At 31.5% G+C, this 23,547-nt stretch overlaps 1 protein-coding gene across 1 annotated transcript; it reads right to left on the reverse strand.

Moving 5' to 3' along the window:
* Positions 1-1,862: 1,862 nt before the first annotated feature.
* On the reverse strand, positions 1,863-18,526 carry LOC123654002 (diacylglycerol lipase-beta). Its single transcript, XM_045589964.1, has 14 exons — positions 18,432-18,526; positions 14,419-14,643; positions 12,349-12,461; positions 11,750-11,971; positions 10,477-10,792; positions 10,245-10,368; positions 9,552-9,675; positions 8,895-9,020; positions 8,024-8,116; positions 7,489-7,643; positions 6,782-6,934; positions 4,231-4,343; positions 3,170-3,190; positions 1,863-2,191 (listed from the first exon to the last, which is right to left on the reverse strand). The coding sequence occupies exons 1-14, from the start codon at positions 18,524-18,526 to the stop codon at positions 2,017-2,019; spliced, it is 2,055 nt and encodes a 684-aa protein (XP_045445920.1). The 3' UTR covers positions 1,863-2,016.
* Between the last annotated feature and the right edge of the window lie 5,021 nt (positions 18,527-23,547).

Here is a 23,547-nt window from a genome sequence, read left to right on the forward strand (position 1 = left end):
TACGTTACTACATACAATGTTTCGACTTTACAACTTTTTTTTCGCTTTACGTACGCCGCGTAGAAGCCTGGTTATATAAGAAAATAGAACTGAGTCTTATCTTTAAAAAAATTGGAATGTATAGTATCTACTCTATAAAAAGAGGTAAATGCTGTCTCGCACGTAAATGTTGACGCTAGAATTAATTAATTTTATCAAGTTCGCTTAATTTGTTCCCGAAATTTATACATTAAGTAGGTAGATAATACAAAAATTGGTGCAGTACCTATATGTAGATTTAATCCGATGATGGCAAGCTTATTTAAATGTGGAGTATTATGTTTACGTTATACGTTTTCAAAATAAGAATAAAAATATTTTTATAAGTTAGAATTGTCTAATAGGTAAAACTTTTAAAAACTAGTATAAAGTGTTCAGTTACATTTAGTAGTAACTATTTTAAGAACAACATGCAAGAAATATCATAAATTTTATTTTGTCACATATTTACAGAGATAAAAATAAAACTACTTTGTATTTTCTACATAATTGACACCGGTAACGCAGTATCCTACTTTATCTAGTTATTGTACTAAATGGTATGGTAGCTTTGCAAGTCTTAACAATACGCACCTACACAGCAATAATACGAGGTCTAAACATATTTTTGAAAATAAATTTCTTTTCAATTGAGCAAATCAATAATGAGTTTTTAACTCCGTTTAAAGCGACCAACTAATGAGTTTTAATGAGATGCATAAAACTATGTTTGAAAAATAAACGCTTAAATAAATCAGAACGTTTTTAACGTCTGAACTTGCTGTTGAATCTATATAAGTATAGCTAGTACTTATAATACACTCAAACTCATATGCTTTTAGATTCAATACGCACTTTATGTTTTAAAATACACATATATATATAATCTTCATCCATATTTAATGTTCTCGAACTAACGTCATCACAGTCTTCGCACAATATGCCTACTAATGCCGTTCTCAGATACTATAGCTTAAATACTATTTACATTTCACTATTTACTTAAGGTTATATTTACAGAAAAATATATAGATAAATATAAAGGATTTTTGATTAAAATTTAATAGTATTTTGCGAACGACTATTATAATTACTTAACTTTATATAATAATTTGAAAAATTATAATAGTATACCTTTACTTTTTTTACCAAAAACTTTTCTTCGATTTTTATTACATTATGTACATCGGCCAAACAAAATTACAAAACATTCTGATTCGATTACATTCATCTTTTAATTTAGAAAGTATTACACTAATTCATGTAGTAACATTTTTGTCTTACTCTGTTTTGTTAAAATCAGGAATCAGCGTGCTATTAACCACCGCTGTTTTTACCAATGAATTGAATATATTACCAATTAATAGTTTTTTTTTTTAATTTATGAACATTAAAATTTTATGGTTTCATTCTAATGGCAAGCATATGTGGCAGTTAAACTTATAGCAACGCAGAAAAAAATTCAAACATTATCAATATTTCGTGTCCTACACGAAGAAATAATATATAAACCGCATTTACATGACTCTATTTAAATTATATTCATTTTAGCTTTATAATTTCAATTATCGTAATTTAATTAGATTGACGTGTAAAATATTTGGAAATATAAATGTAATCAATCTATATCACCGCAACGATGCACTTGACAAACTCCTATTACGATCATTTTTACACGAAAAGCTTCATATATAAAAATACCTTTAACCATACCATAGTTCTTCTGCAAAAACAAACTTGAAATTTCTTTCAATCGTGAAATGTCGATGACTATATTTTTTGATATGTTGCATTGTTGTATCTTTCCATTTATTATTTATATAAATCATAATATTTTTTTTTTATTTATATAAGTAATTTTACTAACAAGTTTTATTTAAAAAACCAGTTTATTTTTTCTTACGTAGGTATATACACTCTAACGCTTAGTCTCTATGTCGTAGGCCAGACTGCCAGAGACACAACCAGGACACTTTCAATTTAGACGAAAGCGTCTATCTAAACTACTTGAGTGACGCGATATGAATGTTTTTCTTCAATAACTGTTTGTATGGTGCGATGTACGTTCTCTGGCAAGTGGTCTAAGAGCATCCTGGGCATCACTTGTAATTCCATGAAGTCTTCAGCACACGCCCACCTCATTTCGTAAGTCGGCTCCTGCGTGCGCACTTTCCTATAACGATCAATAATATTATTTTAAATCAAAGCTATTTGTATTATTTTGAACTTTATTTAAGCAAACATGTTTAGATTACATCTATAGTCACTTAGTAACTTATCCATGTTTTTTGCACACGGGCATTGTAGGAACTGCTATACACTTGAGTCATTTATCAAGGTAAGCCCTAAATTCCTAATTTTGCCTACATGTGTATAAAGATGTCTCGATAATTTTTTTTATAAAATAGACGCGAGATTTTAACACTACATTTAACAATAATCAAATGATTCAAATTATGTTATGTGCAATATTTAAATCTCTACCATTAAATACATTAAGAGATTGGCTCGTAGGCGCAGTTGGAAATGACTCTGATTTCTGCTCCAAGGATTGTGGGTTTTATTTTCGCTCCGAGTCTGAATATAATATATATATTTATTATATATGTATTATTTATATATACCTACGTTTTTGTACCTACATTAAATAAACGAAAGAAAACTACTTCAATTATATCGACAAGTAATACAACGTAGGTAGACGAAAAATTAGTCAAGTAAATACGCATTATCAAAGATTACTCCAAAAGTTGTAATCAGATCTCGATGAAATTTAAATATTAGCACATGATAAGCATTGGCTTTCGATTAAATTAATAACCATCAAAATCGGTACATCTATTGAAAAAGTCATGCGGATTTTCGTGTTTCCCTCGATTTCTTTGAGATCCCATCATCAGATCCTGGTTTCCTTATCATAGTACCACACCAAGGATATCTCATTTCCAACAAAAAAAAAAGAATTATCAAAATCGGTTCATAAACGACGAAGTTATTTCCGAACATACATAAAATATAGGTGTAAATTATGTATTTGATATTATGTATTTGTAAATTAAATTGAAACATTATGGAATCTGGACATGAAATCTTAATAGTATCAAAGGTTTACTTTAATCGAAAAGAAAATTATTGTTTAATTGTCAATTACCCTTCTTCATCATCTTCGTTGCTATGTTCAGACATGAGACAAAAGATAGTATAAATTAAATTAAGCATGTAATATAAGACAATTTGACCGGCTCGTTGGCGCAGTTGTTATTAATCCTGCTTTCTACTCCATAGTTGCGAGTTTCCTGCCCTTAGTCTAGGTGTTATATATATTATTTAAATTTCTATATATATTTATTAATTTATTAAAAACCATAACAAAAAATTGTCAGTTGTTGACAATTCACAACTTAAGATCTAAATAATTACAGATAGTTTTGGTACAAATGTACAGTTGTTGTCTATAATACCGCACTTGTCCGATGTCGGCGCTCTGTTCACACTTTATTATAGAAGAAACTTTATAATACAAAGAATATATTGGGTGCACCCGATACTAAGGTTAAGATTTCCTTTGGGCATATTTTAGAATGTAATAACAGAATTGAGAAGTAATAAATAAAGGTTTTTAATTTTTTTAGTATGTCGATAACTACGACTTGACGCCGCGTTGGCGCAACGGTTACAGCCGTGGATTGTACCTGTTGCGCTGGCGGTTGCGGGTTCGATCCCCGCACACGACAAACATTTGTATCGGCCATACAGGTGTTTGCCGTGGTCTGGGTGTTTGTGCAGTCTTTGTGGGTCTCCCCACCGTGCCTCGGAGAGCACGTTAAGCCGTCGGTCCCGGTTGTTATCATGTACACCTGATAGCGATCGTTACTCATAGTAAGGAATACATCCGCCAACCCGCATTGGAGCAGCGTGGTGGATTAAGCTCTGATCCTTCTCTTACATGGGGAAAGAGGCCTATGCCCAGTAGTGGGATATTACAGGCTGAAGCGATAACTACATTCAAAGAATTGATTCCAATATCATTGTGCATAAACACCAGATTTAGAGACTACGCTTGTACTGAAGAAAGGTTGTTGATATATAATTTCATACAAAATTCTCTGCCACTGGAACGTCCGATTAAAATCCGGGCCGACACCTGACAAGTGGGAGCGAACATAAAGTTGTATTAGGGACAGACGTCTGTTGTAAAATGTAGTTACGTACTTTTCGATTCCCATGCGCTTGCGTCTTACAATATGCAGGATTCTGCCCGGCGTGAAGAGGCGTGCAGATGAAAACCGACGCGCGAAAACATTTCGCGACACTAGCGCCGCTTCCTATAAAGTATATACAATTTTACATTATTTGAACTACACAAAACCTTTTTTAATAATCTCCACCTCAAGAGAGAAACTTTGACTAAAACTCTTTACTAAATTTATACGCCGATAGTCTCGAGATACTATTTACAAAAAATACATACATAATATATTAAAAACATATTGTTTACGATTGGCGAAGACATTAGGTATGGCATGCAAAAAAAATACACTCGTTTTATGAATCTCTTTTTGTCAATTTAACATATTGAAACGATGGTCACCGTAAGTTATTTTTATAGAATAAATTGTATTTTTTTTAACAACCCCTCTGATATACTCGTAGAAGTGCATGCACTATGTACGCGCCAAACAATCAACGGTTTGTTCAATTAACGCTCGGGATGGATATTTGTATTTGTAAAAATATTTCTTTACGGTTTGCATGTCTGTTCCAGTGGGTCTCCCCACCGTGCTTCGGAGAGCACGTTAAACTGTCTGAAAACGATCGGCACACATAGTAGAAAACATATCCTCCAACCCGCAGTAGAGCAGCATGGTGGATTAAGCTCCGATCATTCTCCTACATAAGAGAGAACCATTTTCCCAGCAGTGGTACGTTACAGGCTGAATCGTAAATTGTATTTTAATAAATTCTCACTCTTTGTTGTTCTAATTACTAAAGTTAATATAAGTAAAATATAAATCGAAAAGCTAATAATAAGGACATAAACGTAAATTTAAGTCTATCAATCAATATAAAACATCATAATAGGAAAAAATTTCTTAATCACAAAGAATTACTTACCGTCGAAACGTAATTACCTGACCTTGTAAAAACTGTGTGTTTTTGATTACTACTCGCGTCCTATCGGTTGTATATTTTATAGTCTACGTAGCCTACTAGTTTGTTATCCTCGGCTTCGCCAGCGTCGATAGCAAGATTTTTGCTCTACCTTTTTTTCAATTAATATAGGTATAGCCTACGGTACTCGCTAACAACGCAGCACTCTCTCAGTTAATTTTTTTTAATTAATCCAGTAGTTTTAAGTTATTTATTGACAATAAATCAAATTTTCTGTCTTTATAGATTAGTATCATCTAAACTGGATTTCCACGAACTCATGGGTTTCATTTTTTACTGTTTAATTATCATAAATATCTAAGATAAAAATCATGTAGATAGTAGATACTTATTAATAAAATATGACATAAGATATATTGATAAAGTTGTTTTGTAATTATTTAAATTAGTTTACACTATATTTAGTGTATTTTTAAAGCTGATGACGTCATGACTTGAATATCTTAAATATCATGCATATAATTATTATATGAACACAACATTAAACAAATAAATTGATATAAAGTGTTAAATAAATATGTGATATAAATATCCCATTTCATTACAATTTGTACAAAGAGTAAGACCGAATGTTTAGTTTCAATTGATGCAATTAACGAAATAAGGTGGACGGTCATGACGTTGATCTTATGTTCGTTGGTTATGGGAAATATTGTAAGAAAATCACGTGAAGATTTAAAAATCTGAAGTAAGCTAATGAGGCGAATTAAGGTCCCATCTAAGTATACCGTTCTTAGAAGTGGTCTTTGTTCAGGTAAGAGTCCTTTACCTAGAACACACACCTTTCGTTTATCTGTTAAAATACCACTATGGTAAAATATCGTTCTTTTGTACAATTTATAATGAAATGTCATGTTGTTCTTAAATATGTTTTGCTTTGAGCGTGTAAAAAACCAGTGATATATGCATGCGTATTTGATGTGAGAAACATACAATAGTGACATTGAATTCTTAAAATAGAGATTTATAAAACTATACAGAAATACGTATGACAATCTAAATTATCGTTGTTCATTAATATCGGAGTTTTATTTTCATTATTAGTAAAGATAATACAGGTGTGTTTATAAAGCTCCATTTCAAAAGTAAAAACAAAAATGTTTAAGAGTAATGTCATTGACTGACGTACAAGGAATAATACCATGTGTACATTTTTGAGAGTTTTGTGTTTTTTTATTTTTTATAAAATATTTGAGTAAGTAAATAATAGATTAAAAATATTGCATAGGTCTTACAAAGGCATGTAAGGTAGTGAATATAGATTGTTTAGCTTGTTTGCTATTGTTATATGAAATTAAATATTTGAAAAGAGTAAAATTGGTGAGTTTTATACGAGTATTGACACTAAAATCCATACACCGATAGGTAACAGAATTACAATTATTTGGGATTTCTATCACGATTATTAAGAAGTGTTTTAAACACCTACTATAAATAACTACAATAAAACACACATTAAAAAAAAAAACAAAAAAGGTACACGCGGTATTTATCCAGCAACACAACACTTGAAGAGTCGGAATGAATCCAGCAATGTGGTAAAGCCCAAGCGACGGCACGCACTCGTAACCTGGTAGGGATCGTTACTGACAGCACTCACGGTGGACACGCCCTGACCGAGCAGCGCGTCCGAATCCTCCGAGTTGTTGGCCTCCAGGTCCTCGGGTCGCCGCCACGTGGACTCCAGGTCTCGAGCAGGTACCCCGAACAACGCGTAGCCGAAACCGTTTAGCATTATTCGATACTGAAAATATTTGTCAATGTTAATGATATTCGAATGACTTTCTGTACTCTAATAAATAAAAAAAAAAACAAAATCATTAAATATAGTAATAATATGTAGTTTATTTCGGAGTTTGGGACCACTTGGATCCATAAATATTGTAGTAGAAAAAAAAATAAAAATTTAAAAAATTAGTGTTTTCGTGGTACTTACAAAATGTTACGTAACATTACATAATGTTACATATAAGAATGTTACGTTTTTTCTCTACTTGTTCAGTATATATGAATCTCTTGGAGTAAGTAAACTTATTGGCTTAAATATGTAATAAAGGAATAAAAGAATATGCTCACGCTATAAAATATTATTTACACTTTCTATTTAAACCTATCCTAAAAACTCACCCCATTATTAAAATTATAAATAACTCTCTTATGTTAATTACTTTCGTGATGAACGTACTGTTTTTATACCCGGATCCCGTACTATTAAAATTTTAGATATTAACAAATGTAACGTTGTAGTGTGTTAAGTGTGCTCTGCATTATATAGAAAATATTTGTAGGATTACTTACTTTCGGCAGTTTCGTAGCATGTATTGTCTGTATGACTTTGGTCCTTAGGTTTTCTATGCTGTGAACACTGAGTCTCATTACCAAATCATCGCCAACTCCGATTGTCATGACGAAGCTCTCTGTAAACCTCGCAGCTTCTCGACTTATTAAACCCGCTGAAAAATAATGTTATACAACTTTATATAACGCTTAAATGGATTGTACAACAAATCCTACTAATATTATAAATATGAAAGTTTATGAGGGTGTATGGGTGGATAGATGGATGTTTGTTACTCTTTAACTAATTGTAAGCAAAAACAACTAATCTAATAGATGAATGATGAATAGAAATTGATACGTAGACAACTTGTGGTTCAGAATAAACATAGGGTACTTTTCTCGACATTTCTACAGGATCGAAAATCATACGGGTGAAACCGCAAGGTGCAGTTTGTATTGCATAATAAGTAACCTTTTTTCAAATGAAAAAGGTAAAAAAATTAAAATCTAAACAAAAAGATTATTAGAAATTGAAACTATTAGATATATTCACCTGGGGTTGAAAATGCAAAAACTTTTAGATGTGGATATTTTGGCCTTAACTTTAAGGCGACTAGTACTGCTACTCCAGCTCCAAGACTGTGACCTGAAAAAAGTTTGCATCGTTACATTATTATATGAGAGATATTTTTAACATGTTATATTTTAATATACAATAAAATAAAAATATAAAAAATAAATAATATAATATAAACTACGCATCACAATATTGTCTGCGATGGACTCCTAAACTACTTAACCGATTTCAATCAAATTTTCATACCGTGTGCAGTTTGATCCAACTTTAAAGATAAACTATATTTTATTTCAATATAAATAAATATATATTTACAAAAAAAATAAGGCGGTACGAAGTTCGCCAGGCCAGCTAGTAATCAATACGAATATGATACTGATTATCAACGAAGTTATGAACATTTTTTTTTCAAAATCATGGTAATTGTTCTTAAAAAGTAAACTCCAGTCCAGTCCCGCGTCAATGCTGTCACATATACAATTTGTTTGATCTTTTTATGTTGTATGTATCAGCGATGTTTTATAGACAGTGATTCAAAATAACGATACAAGTACCGTTGCAATTAAAGCTTTAAGGGCTTTGAAGGAATCAATAGGTGACGGTCATTGTCTTATCGTTTACGTTAACAATTTAACGAATGAACACGTGCAAAACGTAAATTCCAAAACACTTTTTGACTGTGAAAAATTTCTTGAAGTTCTCAAGCATTTCATGATGAGGCTTATTTTATATATAGCCACTAAAATCTGATCGAATAACAAAAAATATTTGAATCTTTTAAAAATTCATCTTTATGATATATATCTCATCTTTAACCGACAATGCTTATTATTAATGTTATTGATACCTGTGAGAACTAAGTCATAATGCGGATATTGCGCGAACGCTCGGTCGAGAACTGGCAATAGACGCCTCAACATCTTAGCGGCTCCCATGGACATACCCTTATGCGCCGCCGTATCTTCTGGTACACCTGTTGTTGTATATAATATATGAAGTTACATACTTATATAAAATTCTCGTGTCACAATGCTAGTTACCATACTTCTCCGAAACGACTGATTTTTATGAATTTGGTATGCATATTGAGTAGGTTTGAAAATCAGTCAACATCTATTTTTCATACCCCTAAGTTACAAGGGGGGACTATTGAGGGGCTAATTATATATGTGGCAAAACAACGTTTTCGGGGTCAGATAGTTTTCATATAAATAACTGGACGTCGTGGTTTTAACAAAGGATAAAATAGGTAAAAGTTAATTATAGATATCCAATGGAACATTTTTGCTTTAAAGTAAGCCCTAACGTTTGTACCACCAAAAAAAAAAACAACCATCTGCCCAATTTCTCGACTTTCCCAAGAGGTACTAAAGGTTACATGTTTTGTATTACATGTACGTAACTTTGTGTGAGTTAAATCATATAATGTTACTAACAAACAAAATAAGTAATTTCAGACCGTAAAATAAAAGTCAATAAAAGGAAAAAGAAGGCATTAAATTACCATCAGCCTCAAACTTTTCGGACCCAGCCGTGAAGTCCGTAAAGATATCTCTTAAAGATATGGATCCTCGTATTGCCACTACTATACTTTCTCTATCGTGATCCGATATCACACAGAATGGCAACTGCAAAGAAAAACGGCAAATCTTACTTCCCAAACTTCGTTAAGTAGTCGAAACGTTAGAAGGATTCTAAAATTGAGTTACGGTCTAAAAGTGGACTAAAGGTTGAACAAATTTTCCGCATTTAACAGAAAAGTGCCTTAAAAATTGAATTGGAAAATTCTTTTATAAGTCTTGAGTGAATTTACTCTAGAGAAATTCAAAAAACAAAACCTGGGAATCGAACAACAACGTAACTTAGGTTTAAAGATCGTATATGAATTATTTTAATTATTTACTACTAAATTTTAATGTATAATATTACATTATTCTATAATCAAGTGTATGTTTTTCGTATTCTATTAACAACTATATGTTATGATTTAAAAAACAAAGGACCTGTGACCAAATAACAAAATTTACAAAGTAGTCTTCGAAATATTGTTCCATTATAATTGAAAGGTAAAATTGTCAAATTCTTAAGTCTTGTAACAAGAAATTTAAATGACGACATAAATAAATCTAAAAATCAATTTACATCTGAATCACAGTTACAGAGATAACCTCAATCGTCGTTAAAGAAATCAACTTACTTCAAAGACTCGATTGTTGAACGAAGCGAAGATGATATCATCCGCGGATAACTTTGACATGTATTTGACTCCGGCGAAATGGCAAAGGCAGCAATTATCATCCGTTACTATTGAGTTCTTTGGCCTTAAAACGAATAACATATAACATTTTATAAACGGTTAATAAAATTTCGAAGATAGTTCGTATTGGATTAAAGTAAGAAAATTAGTTAAATGTAATTAAGACGCTCACCGACAGCAACAACAGGTCAAATGGCGGGCCAATTTGCAGAAGCCGGTGAGACAATGCCGGTACAACACGTATGGCCAACCGTATGCTGCGATCGATAACCTTAAGTAGTGCAATGCATCATTTAAATTCATCCACGGCGGCGTTTCGGAGAATACTTTGTTGACGTCAGTTGTGTAAATCGGTTCTTCGTCGTTTAGCATTTGTATGCGACGCATTTCTCTCGTCTCGCGTTTCTGACGCACTCGGAGCAGGACGCAACCGGCGACCACGTCAGACGGGACCAGGTCCGTAGACCTGAACAAAGCACTGAGCAGTGCTGGGAAATTGAAATAAGGTTTAATATTCAAGTTATTTAATCTATACTTCAGCAGTTTAGATCACTTCAATTTATATGTTGGTAATGTTAATAAAATAATAATTTTGTTTATGCTAAAATTAAACGTAATTTATGATGAATTAGAAAATTGTTTTAAATATAAACAGTGATTTAACATTGTAAAATTTAACAATAACGTTTATTCTAATATAATAACAATAATTTATCTACTACTATGTGAATTGACTATAAAAACATAAAAGAAATTAATAATTCCATGAATAAGAATAAACCAATATCGGTAACCTTTGGTGCTAAAAAGGTGTTTTACTGTTTTTAAAGTGCCATTTTATGTCAAAGATAAAGCTTAGGGTGTAATGAAATATTTTATACTTTACGTCGTTATTTTGGTACTCGATTTCCGATAACATACCTACTTTTCTGGTATAACAACTTGGATCCTATTGCTACTTTACTTTAATCTAATATATAAAATTCTCGTCTCGCGGTGTTTGTAGTTAAACTCCTCCGAAACAGCTTGACCGATTCTCATAAAATTTTGTGTGCATATTGGGTAGGTCTGAGAATCGAACAAAATCTATTTTTCATACCCCGAAATTATATGAGGGGGGGATTAAGGAGGTTAATGTTTTACGGCACAACAACGTTTGCGGGGTCAGCTAGTAGAATGATAAATGTCTAAAGCCTTTCACATGCATAGTTCTAAAAATAATAAACTGCTTCATATCTTCACGTGTTAAACTGAATTTCTATTTCCCTTTGTACCATAAGAGTTTGAGGAAGAATATGAAATTAAGAAAATTGCGTATAAAATCGGAATTTTTTTCGAAAAGTTTTTGAAAAGTTTGATGATTCTCGAGAAAAGACTATGTCTGTTGGGTCAGCTAGTATGATATATATTGCCCTTATACATTTATTGCTATTTTTAACAAATACCTGCTACTTGTTGAAAAGCTTCTTTGCCATGTTCATCTCTCTTCAGCCAGCAAAATGCCCACCTAAACCGCCTCGACCAGAGACCGGTCACCTTTCTATGGTGACGCACCTGGTTGGGTGTGTCCTGCATGTCCCCATAGTTTACAGATCCAAGAGGATCAAAAACCATAAACAACCCGAATACTGTTAGTGCCAGTTGGACCCAATTGAATAACACTATACCTGAAATAAAAATTATAATTTGGAGAATCGCTGAATAATTTTTTGCTAATCATGATTACTAATCAAAATGGTACTATTTATAAACGTGTTTGATTACTTAACAAAATGACTGGGTAAAACTAACTATGCAGGGCTATGTCGTGGTCTGTTAAATAATGATTGATATAATTGACAATTATTAACACAACATTATCAATTGTTTGTCAAATTCGAACCATATTTAACTAGTTTGTTATGTAGTTATAAGTTATAGGTTCTCTTATAACTTCTATGACTTAGATACGTCAGTTATTAATAGCATAGTAACTAAATTAATGTGTTACTGTGTTCATTATTTAAACTTTGAGAAAACCAATAATAATACAAAATAAACTCACTTTGTATGACAACACTAGAGAACGTGTCCGCTACCGAACAATGTACGACTTCACAAAACATCCACATGGTCCCCATTACGTTCAGCGCCACTTCTGGCAGCACAAGAAATACTCTGAAATAAAGTGACATACTTTACTTAGTGAGCTGTGAAATGAACTTGGTAAAATTCAAGATATAGCCACCATACCGCTTCATTTACATAATATCTTTAACCTCCTGGATGCTAACGTCATACCTATATTACGTAAAGAATTAAAAATTCGTCCTAGAGTCATCTGTGAATCGGTTGCAGAACTAATCGTTTTACGGTAACTAGGTAAGCTTTGTTAACTGGCAACACTAAACCCAACACCGATTTGACTTTGATACATACGGCAAATGGGTTTTTCTCTGGAGCGCCACGATAAAGATGTCTCTTCGGTCAGGTGCATGTGGTAAGAAATCTAAAAATTATAATTCAATCACCTGATATTTCATAATAACTTTGCTTGATTTTTATTGATAATGTACCTACGTAACTAATAAACGTATTATTACTTCACATGGTTATCAACTTTCTGTTTTACGGCCAGAAACTTTTTAATGTCATACTGGTACTACATAAGTTTTCAGTCCGAACTATTGCTTATTGTTTATGTCATATATTTATTACATTGGTTCTCAAAGAGATGTTTTTACAGCCTTAAGCGAAGATGAAATCATATCATGACTAAAAGAATCGGACATAGATCTCTCAGATAATGATGAAAAAGATGACACTGCGTATACACCGAGACCTGAAGAAGACGAGGGATCAAGTATCTCATTTTCCAGCTCTTCAGATGAGGAGTGGATCTCTAAATCAAAATCTACGAATTTGTATCCAGGCCAGAAATAGTCAAGTCATACAATCAATACATGGGTGGAGTGGACATGGCTGATCGCATGCTGTCTGTATGTTCCTCCAGATACGGACCAAAAAATGGACAGTAAGATTTATTAGTCACATGTTGGATTTGGCAGTATGTAATGCGTGGTTTTTGTTCAAACAAAAAGAAACTGAAAAAGGAACAAACAAATACAAAATAGCACAGCTACGTGATTTCAAACTGGATCCTGGAACCAGTCTAATAGAAAAAAATTCATTATCATCAGATTCTGAAAGTGTTGACGAGATTGACGAACTTCAGCCTAAGCACAAGAAAAAGAAAGTCCTCATAACACCTGTACCGTCGGTAACAGTAAGACATCACAAGGCAGAACATCTAGTTGATTACAGTGACAAACAAAAAAGATGCCGATTTCCAAAATGTTCAAATACTACAACGGCGTTTTGTACGAAATGCAAATTATTTTTATGTAGCACACCAAAAAGAAACTGCCACCTGAAATTTCATCAAAAATGATTTGAAAATATGCGAATGATAGTAAGAAGTTGATTTTATTTTAGAAAAAGTTGATTTATTTTAGAAGATGGTAGAAGTTCATTAGAAGGAGTTAAAAGTTTTTTATTTTTATTTTAGAAGATTTTCGCTTTGTTCATTGTTATTGAAATTTCGATTAGTTTTGTAAAGTATACTTACAGTTTCTATTTTCACGTAAAGACTGATTGTTACGTTTAAGAGTCCCTAATAAAGGCTATATTATGACTAAATATTTTTGCTAATAAATGTTATTTCATAATTCATGCATTTTTATTTGTAGTAGTAAAATTCCAATGTAATACACATATGACGTAAATGTCATGTATATATTACAAACTGAGAACCAGTGTAATATATACATGACATTAGTAAAATCCATATTTTAATAGAAATAAATTTTTTAGTATTTTTCTGGCATAAACAGATCCCTAATATAACAAAATATGTAATTTTTAGTCCAAAAGCAAAACATTTTTTTTCAGGAATCCAGGAGGTTAACTTTACCTTGTTTGTTTAGAAGGCATTCGAAACTAGCGATAAGTTCATTTACTATACGTTTCTATTTTTACCATAAAGATTAAAAAATAAATAAATTATTTAATCCTTTTTGAAATATACATACTCAGGTATAAAAATTATTTAACATATAATTATAACAGTACTAACTTAAGTAATAGTAAAGGTGAAACCAGTTTCCTGGCTTCGGTTTCTGTGATGGTGCCTCTGGCAGACTGTTGCGCTAGTGCTGCGAGCAACAACATAAGACACGCCTGCAGTGCCAAAGTACCGCACAAGTAGAGTCGAACGAAGGCACCCCCATGCCAGCCATCGCTCTGACACTGCCATGTTATGGGATAAAATACTTCAACGACTAAAGCGATGAGAACTAACCTGAAAGGAAATTTAGTTTATAGTAAAAATTCAGTTAAAATGTACCTACTACATTTAAAACGACTTTTAGAGCCACTTTGACATAATATAAATAGTTTTAATTCCCTTAAATTCACAATAAAACTAATAATCCAAGTATTTTAATGATATGCTACCACCGGGCTGGAATACATGTATTAGAACAGCCCACAAGAAACAGTTAATGTTCAAAGACAATAACAAAGTAATATTATTAAAAAAAAATTTAAGAAATATAACCTAAACATAAAATAGTAAATAGTCCTTTCCATAATAAGAAATACTTTGATAGTGAGATCTAGAAAAAATAGTTCTAAATTTACAGAAGGGCAATTGTTAATATTTCTGTTTATTTCATCTGTTTTTTTTTTTAAATATCTTGTTGTTTTTCTCTAAAGTTTTGAATACCAAATTATTTCGCTGTAAGTAAGAAGAAGACTAATAGTAACGAAATGGTAGATAAATAATAACGCTATTATACAAAAGTGGAATGAAAATTTAATATAAATAATATAAAAAATAGCATGAAGATGGTTTTGCGTAGAATAATTTTACGGGATTACGTTATTTACATTTTATCTGTCGGCCTAAAACAAATCTCTTAGTCCCTTAATGAATATTTTTTTAGTAAAAAATGGTCGTTTGTTTCATATTTCTAGAATAATTTAAACGTAGATACGGGTTTACCCTTTTAACCCGCCTAGGACGAAGATGGAGGGTGATTATATTACTTTAATGTAACTTTTATCTAATTACCTTTTTATATTATGATTGATTGTCAGGTTGATGTATATATAAAATTAGAACAAGTATTTGCTTTTATGTATTATATTCACTCCATTTATTCATTAAGAATTGAAGATTCAAAGCTTTGATGTTTAAAATTTTCTGAGATAGGTATACGAAATTTTAGTGTTAGTTCGCAGACGACAGGACAAGGTTGCTATTTGCCCTGAGTCAAACTGAATTCTTAATGTAAATGTTTTAGCATTCTTTTCTATATTGCAAATATTTTACTTACTTTCGATACAATCTCATATCTATAAGTTAACGCTATTTATTATCTTTAAAAATTGTATACTTAGTAGTACATAGGTACAAACTAAAATTTTAACCTCAGTTCATTAGAGATAAAAGAATTCTAAATAAGAAAAGTTGTGTGAATTAACAAAATAATTAATTTTTTAAACTATCTTAAAAAATTACAATAGATATATACTGAAAAAAATATTTTATTACAAATCACATTTATCAACATAAATAAAAACATTAATAAGCGTTAATCAACATTAATACAAATTAAACGAACTATGGACAATCATGTACCATTATGTCGCATGATTGTTGAATTGAATAATAAGCGAGATGTGTCCAAAACTATTGAAATGTCCGGTCCGGCAGTTAAGTGGCTAGCAAATAATGGCAATAAGAACGATTCTTGACAATTTAAAAGCCATTATGAAGCAATCAGACTGAGAGCGCAAGGTCAGTAACGAAGTTCAGCATCTCTAGTAGAATTATACGGAGAAAGTTCATAATTGTGGCGGATTTTTCAATTATATATACTAGTAATATGAAGCTGACGAGTGTGTTCTGCAATATAAACTATTTTTATAATAATATTTTAATATTTCATTACCGTTTATAGAGGTATGCTATATTAAACAGTTTTATGGCCAATAGAAATGGAAGCTCAACGAAAATGTTTTCAAACGGGACAATTTGCTGCTCTTGATGTGCTCTTATATATAACATACGGGATATTATAAAAATGTGTATGCAAACGAAGCCATGGTCAGTACGAAATAAATTATATGAATTATTTAATTCGCATATATGGATAATTTTTATAAAAGTTTCATGGTGTTTATCGATAAGCGAAAACAGAATGATATTAAAATATTTAAATAATATCTAAAGAAATCTCAATTAATTTGAATCCTTAAAAGTTTTATTTATTTATTTATTAAGATGCATAAAGGAAAAATTATAAATTATAAATATCAGTAAGATGTCACATAAACTCATTCGAGTTTGACTGGAAATCATTCCACTGCTATAGCATAGGCCTCTTTCCCCATGTAGGAGTGGGATCAGATCTTAATCCACCACGCTGCTCCAATGGCGGATTCATTCATCAATCAGTTAAACGCTTGCTGGCGATAGACCGAGTTTAGAGAGATATGAGCAATATAATAATTTTGTATCATATAAATAGTCGTTTACTAAAGCTTGGCGGTCGGCACATATCACTAAATGCACCGAGTAGTTTCATTGTGGTTATTCTACATTACATATTTTCGAAATGCTTAGTATTAACATCCTTAACACTACATTTATGCCTGTTATTAATATACACTAATATTATAAAAAGGTAAAGTTTTTAACTAGGTTTGTTTGTAGGGGGTAATCTTCGGAAATACTGATCCGATCATGAAAATTATTTCGCTAACAGAAAGCTAGATTATTCAGGAGTGATATAGGCTATATTTTATTCTTATTGAACAAGAAATTCAGTGAAAAAATCTTATATATAAAATTCTCGTGTCACAATGTTAATTACAATACTCCTCCGAAATGGCTGGACTGATTTTTATGAAATTTTGTATGCATATCAGATAGGTGTGAGAATCGCCCAACATCTATTTTTCGTACAGCTGTTATAAGGGGGGGGGGGATTAAGGGGGATTAATAACATTTAAGACAAAACGTTTGCGGGATTAGCTGGTATATAATATACATTAAGAGATTAACACCTTTACGATACTTTCGTAAACCTTTATACATTTGATAGCCTTGAATATTATACAAACAACTAATGACATCTAAAATATTTGCCTCTGTTAAAATAATTACAGCCACACACGTTTTAGACGTAACTATACATTCTTAATATATAAAATGGTACATGGTACTTCTCTACGTCCTATATACTCAAATTGAGGTTACCTCTTGACCAACTTATTGACGTACACATCCGTTTCACGGGAACCGAACCCGTGATCATTGAAATGGAAAGTAGACCAGATACACTGAATAAAGTTAAATTACTAAACATTAAGACATGATTTATTCAGAGCGCTTAAAAGCTTATTATGTAGAATAGTAAAAGAGTTCATTTAGATTACGAAGTTACCGTCGACTGAGAATCTAATATTGTTCATATTAAATTACTCCGAGCATTAATATTATCAACATATTTAAAGTCTTTAGATTATTTTCATTAGGTTCTATGTATATATGCATAAATGCGTAATAACTGTGTGTTTGTGTGTGTGTGTGTGTGTGAAATGTTAAATAATGAAACAATAAAGAATTTTCGTCAAAATTTTAAATGTAAATATTTTACGGAGATGTTAATCTTACTACCGAATCCAGCCAAACTATTCACAACAACCATGAGAAAGTTAGGCGTTAGAAGAATAGGTATATAAATAAAAGTTTTAGTTATAAATAACAGCGCAGCAATTAGTGTGCCTATGCGACATTTCAAAGCGTTGAATTGCTGTCTTGACAAGAACTTTCTGTCTGATGATTTGGTATGTCAGGCCTTGGATAATAACTGGGCTGCGACGTACTTACTTCACATTGCAACCAAGGTTAATTAATCACTGCTTTGATAATTCTTGCTAACCACATTACGAAATTACAGTTAGAGGCCACGTTCTGGACATTTCGTTTTTGTAAAACTATTGTTACTTTTGAGTAATTCAGACATATGGTATCGTAAATGTAATATGAATTAAAAAAATAAGACTTGAGTTACTCACCAGACAAAACGGAAAAGAAGTTCGAATATACTCGGAAACACGAGATCATCTGAGGCGGCCAGCCATTTACGCCCCAGAAGCCGGAGCGCCGGCATTCTGCAACAAAAACATATCTTATGTTAAAGCGTTTTCTTATGATAATATACAACATCAAAAGTAGGTAGAAACGTTGGAATGCTACTTCGTGCTACGGAAAATCCAGTTTCGTTGTGTAAGAGAATTTGCTTATTTTGCGTAAGTCGATATCGTAATTCGCGTAAATACTACTCGACAACATCTAATATGCCGTCTTTTTCTCACTGTAGGTCATATATCCTATACAACTTCCGTAAGAAGCAATTGCGACATTGAAGACATAGAGTCTGTTATCTCGTTTTAAATTACAATGATCTTCCTCATCAAGAACACGTTTCAGTTACCTTCTAAAACACAATGAAGAATATAACATTTGGAATATTTCAAATAATTTTTAGGACGTGACATGATCAAGGTTCGAAATTTGAATTTTCACTTTTCTTATGAGAGAACTTCACGTACACAAAGTTCGGCGAATTATCAAAATCACACTCAGTTTTCGTCTTCCGGTTTGTTATACAATCGTAAGCTTATGAATTTTGCAAACTAAAAATAGTTTATATATCACTCCTATTTTTTACGCAAAAAAAAACAAACCAAATGGAAAATCACCATATGCATGCTTTTATCGTTTAGTGTTGTCTAACTCATTATCTTGTAATGTTATTGAATTAAAAAAATATTCAATGAAAATTGATCAGAAATACAGAAATAAAAAGTATATTATTACGTTGCTATTAATACTGACTACACGAATTCGGCGTCTTGTCCTATTTCACATCGTCCGATGAACCCGGATGATCTGAATTCCGAATATTTCGGGATTCCAGTGCATCTTCTTCGTATTTAAAATCTACTGTAACAGATTTGTCAGTGGGGTAACTATGTAGAGTAGAGTAAATTACGAGGTGTTTTTTTTAATATTTATAACTATTATGATAATATGTACATAATCTTTAAACGATACAAACGTTCTCAAGTCAATCATTGTGCGAAAATAAACATTATTCATTCATAAAAATGCCTTTTAATTTTATTGTTTAATTAGCTGTGCCTGAGACTTCGTCCGTGTGGAATTTAACCAAAAAGTTATCATTCAGTTCTCTGAATCATAAAATAAATAAATCTCTAAAATAAAAGTAGCCTAAGTTACTACTTATTGCATCAGCTATCTGCTGGTGAAAGTCACGTCAAAATCGGTCCAGCCGTTTCAGAGATTAGCCAGAACAAACAGACAGACAGACAAACATTGTAAAAAAAATGATATTTTGGTATATGTGCCGTGCATACATTACATAGCAGCGTCTTCGGTGCGTCAAAGCCAGTACTGCGGTCACCAACCCGCCTGCCCAGCGTGGTGACTATGGGCAAAACACATGAGTTCACGTTATTTTTGGCGTGAACTTGTGGAGGCCTATGTCCAGCAGTGGACTGTATAGGCTGTAATGATGATACATTACATACGCATTACATATACACATACATTTAGTAAAAAGCGGTTATTTTAATATTACAAACAGATACTCTAATTTTATTTATTTGTATAGATTTATATGTATCACTGTAATACTTATTATCTTAGTTGTGAATGATTATATAAAAAAAATATGAAATGGAATTTTTCATTTAAATTACAGAAATAAAGTTAGCTTTTACGAGTATCAATCGACTTCCAAAAAGGACGAGGTTATCAATTTATATTATTCGACTGAATTTTTAAGTATGTTATCCAGAACTTTATGCTCGGTGGACCGATTTTGATGATTCTTGTGCTTGTCACGTGGTTCCATTTAAATTAAATCGAGATCTGACAAGTACTGTTCTGAGTTATATCTAATAACGCGTATTTACTTGATTGATTTCGGTTTTTTTTTCTTTGCGATCAAACACAAATATACATATTTGACCCTCAATTACATTAAGAATTAACAGGCACTAGCATTCACTTAAACGAATACGATCGATGGTAGTTGCAGATTTTAGGTCGGTTAGCCATGGCTTCTTTTAACTTAATTATGTACTGCTTATTGTATATATATTGTATTAGTGCAAAACATGACTGTGCGTTGTGGAAAATTTTAATGTTTTCAATTGTAAATTATGATTGACAAGACATGTAATTATATGAAACTAGAAAATAATGTATTAACATGTACTTTACTAATAAAATTTGCATATTTTATTAATAAGTATCAATATAAACAGGACGTCACAACAAACAAGCTTCATTTTACTTAAATTTAAATAAAATAACTCAGACCCATTGGTCTGTATAATAAATCGTCTTAATAAAATTTATGTGGTAATACTTTCAAAACATAATTGTGAACGTACTATATTTTAAAAAAAAGTTAAAAAAAATGTTTTGGATATAATATAAAGTGTACTATGTTTACCTATCTATTGAATTTTCAGTAGGTGTGTTTTAACTAAACATTAACAGCTAGTTTTTAATACCGCTACATTATCGTGGCTTATGGCACTTTGCAACATCCGATTTCCGAACCCATATTAGATTCTTATACCACTCGCTGTGTGAATGTGGCCTTGACGAAGGTACAGTGTCCCATATTCTCTTCAACTGTCCCAAACTCCTTCATTCCTCTTTCTCTGTGACATTCTTCCCTGTGAAGTTCATCGTCCTATCAACGTTGAATGTTTATTAATGTTTGTGTTCAATCCATTTTGTGCATTTTTGTGTAAATATAGAAAAATAACAAAATAAAGTTGTAGATAGACTATTATGAGATTGTCTATCTTTTATTTTATTTTTTTATTTAAATATAGAATGAAAAAATTAGATGTACTTTTAATGTTGTTTTTTGTTGTTTCAGATCGTGGTTTAACCACGAAAGCATGACTATTTCTTTTTTTTTGTCTGTAATAATCAATTTAGATTACAATCTCAACCACACAGCGATCTTTCTAGTATTTTCTATCCCACGTGCATTAGCGAAATCGATAGTGCTTCCCTCCCACAAATGAAAACCACTAAACCCCAGATTTAATTAATTGGATTTTTATAACACGTGGCATTGATTTTGAAGCATATATTTAATTTTATTTATTTAATTGTGTAAACTATTTCTCAATAACGTCTGTAATAATTCGGATATAATATCGATAACGTTTCATAACGACGTAGATCGTAGAAGTATCTGGGTATCTGTAGATCATTTCTAATAAAAACTTTTAATGGAAATTTACTTCTCGGAAGAAAATTCAAAAAAGAATCTAGCGAAACTCGGGCATCCAAATTTAATATACTCGTATTTATGTCGTTGACTCAAATAGGTTATGTTGTAAAATACGTTCTTATAGTTTTACTGTTAATTGGCTTACATATACGACGGGTCAAACGTTTCAAGTAGAGAACTCTGAAGTCGCCGCAAATGATATTATGAATTTATACGAGATAAAAATACTTATAAAAAACACAGTACAAGGTTTGTGGAATAATATAAATTTGTGGTATTGTACCCGGACCTAACTATACTGAATTCAAGCTGATACTGGGCCGTCTGTACAGAGTAGAAGATTCAGTTTCCAATACAAAATAAAATAATAATAATAATAAAATAAATAAATAAATATCTACACAATACACACACGGTCGTCTGTTCCTAAAGTAAGCAACTTAATGCTTGTGTTATAGGTAACAGCCGATTGGTATATAGCTACATTTTTTTTCGATAAACATACTTATAAATAATACATATATAAATATATAAATAAAAATTTATATTACACCCAGACTCAGGGTGGGAATCGAACCCACAACCCTCGGAGCAGAAAGTAGGGTACTACAAGCACTACAAACTGCGCCAACGGGCTAGTCGACTTTGCAAAACTACATTTATATTATTGTATTTTGAAACGACATAGTTTCTAGAAATTTCTATATCCATAACTAATTAAAAGTATATATCTCGCAACATTTTTAAAATTAATAAAAAACATAGAGATGATAATAAGATAAGAACTCCTAAATGATACTTACATATTTGGTAATCAATATAATATCACATTTACACAGTTTATGAAAAAAAATATATATAAAAAATTGTACGTTTTCACATATCGATAAAAACATCTTGTAAAGAAAAAATAATACAAGATTAGCTATCCATTAGTTATTAAATTTAATAAAAACTCCATCAATCGTAATAAAATTAGTCTGTCAAGAATTAATTTATTTAGAACTTAGTAACTTTAACATTTTAACTGTGTAAATTTTTGCAGCTACAAATGAGCAGCTAGATAGATTCCTTTTAGAAAATCGAATGACGCCCATCGTCATACCACTCAATAACAAGTTCATACTGTGGTACTTTATTTTTGTTACGTCAAAATTACTAGATTTTTATATTTTTTAATAATTTCAAAGTGCGATTGTGACATATATGTATACTTTTTAATTAATTTAATTATAAAATATTGAGAAACTATGTCGTTGCACAAATATCATAGTACCTAAATATAATTTAACAAATCTAGTTCAAAAATTATTTTACATTCCAATTCATATATAGATGTACACCAGAAATAATAATTTATTTACAGACCAATTCTATTGAAGAGTTCTAATATAAAAGCCTTGAATTCTGAGTGGCATTTAAAGGCATTTTCGTACCAGAAATAACGGCTAGACGAGCCTAAATAGTTAATTTATGGGTATGGTATGGTATAAACCAATAATTGTAATATTGACCAGAGCAGAAGCCGTATGTGTCAAATCCGTAAGACTACGAAAATAACAAAACTGTAAGGACGACTTATCATTAACATCGCTTTAGTATAGTGATGTATACGCTCACACACCGGCGATCGCGGGTTCGGTTCCCATTCGGGTTGGATATTTGTATTTTTACACATATTTCACACATATTTTGGTGGATTAAGCTCCAATCCTTCTCCTACAAGGTGAAAGAGGCTTATGACTCGCCGTGGGACGTTTCAGAATACAGACTGACTCGTATCGACTTATTACATAACAATACTAGTTATTACATAATAACTATAAAGTTATACCACTTTAAAT

This window comes from Melitaea cinxia, chromosome 5 (genome assembly GCF_905220565.1).
Source record: "Melitaea cinxia chromosome 5, ilMelCinx1.1, whole genome shotgun sequence".
Taxonomy (NCBI): Eukaryota; Metazoa; Arthropoda; class Insecta; order Lepidoptera; family Nymphalidae; genus Melitaea; species Melitaea cinxia.

What these genes read in the sequence shown, in the direction of transcription:
- LOC123654002 (XM_045589964.1), bottom strand. Translation starts at nt 18,526, where the DNA reads ATGCCGGCGCTCCGGCTTCTGGGGCGTAAATGGCTGGCCGCCTCAGAT. An exon ending in GCGTGTCCACCGTGAGTGCT is followed by an intron (nt 4,344 to 6,781) that starts GTCAGTAACGAT and finishes TATACTTTATAG; the next exon opens with GAAGCGGCGCTAGTGTCGCG. An exon ending in AAGCGCATGGGAATCGAAAA is followed by an intron (nt 3,191 to 4,230) that starts GTACGTAACTAC and finishes GTCTGAACATAG; the next exon opens with CAACGAAGATGATGAAGAAG.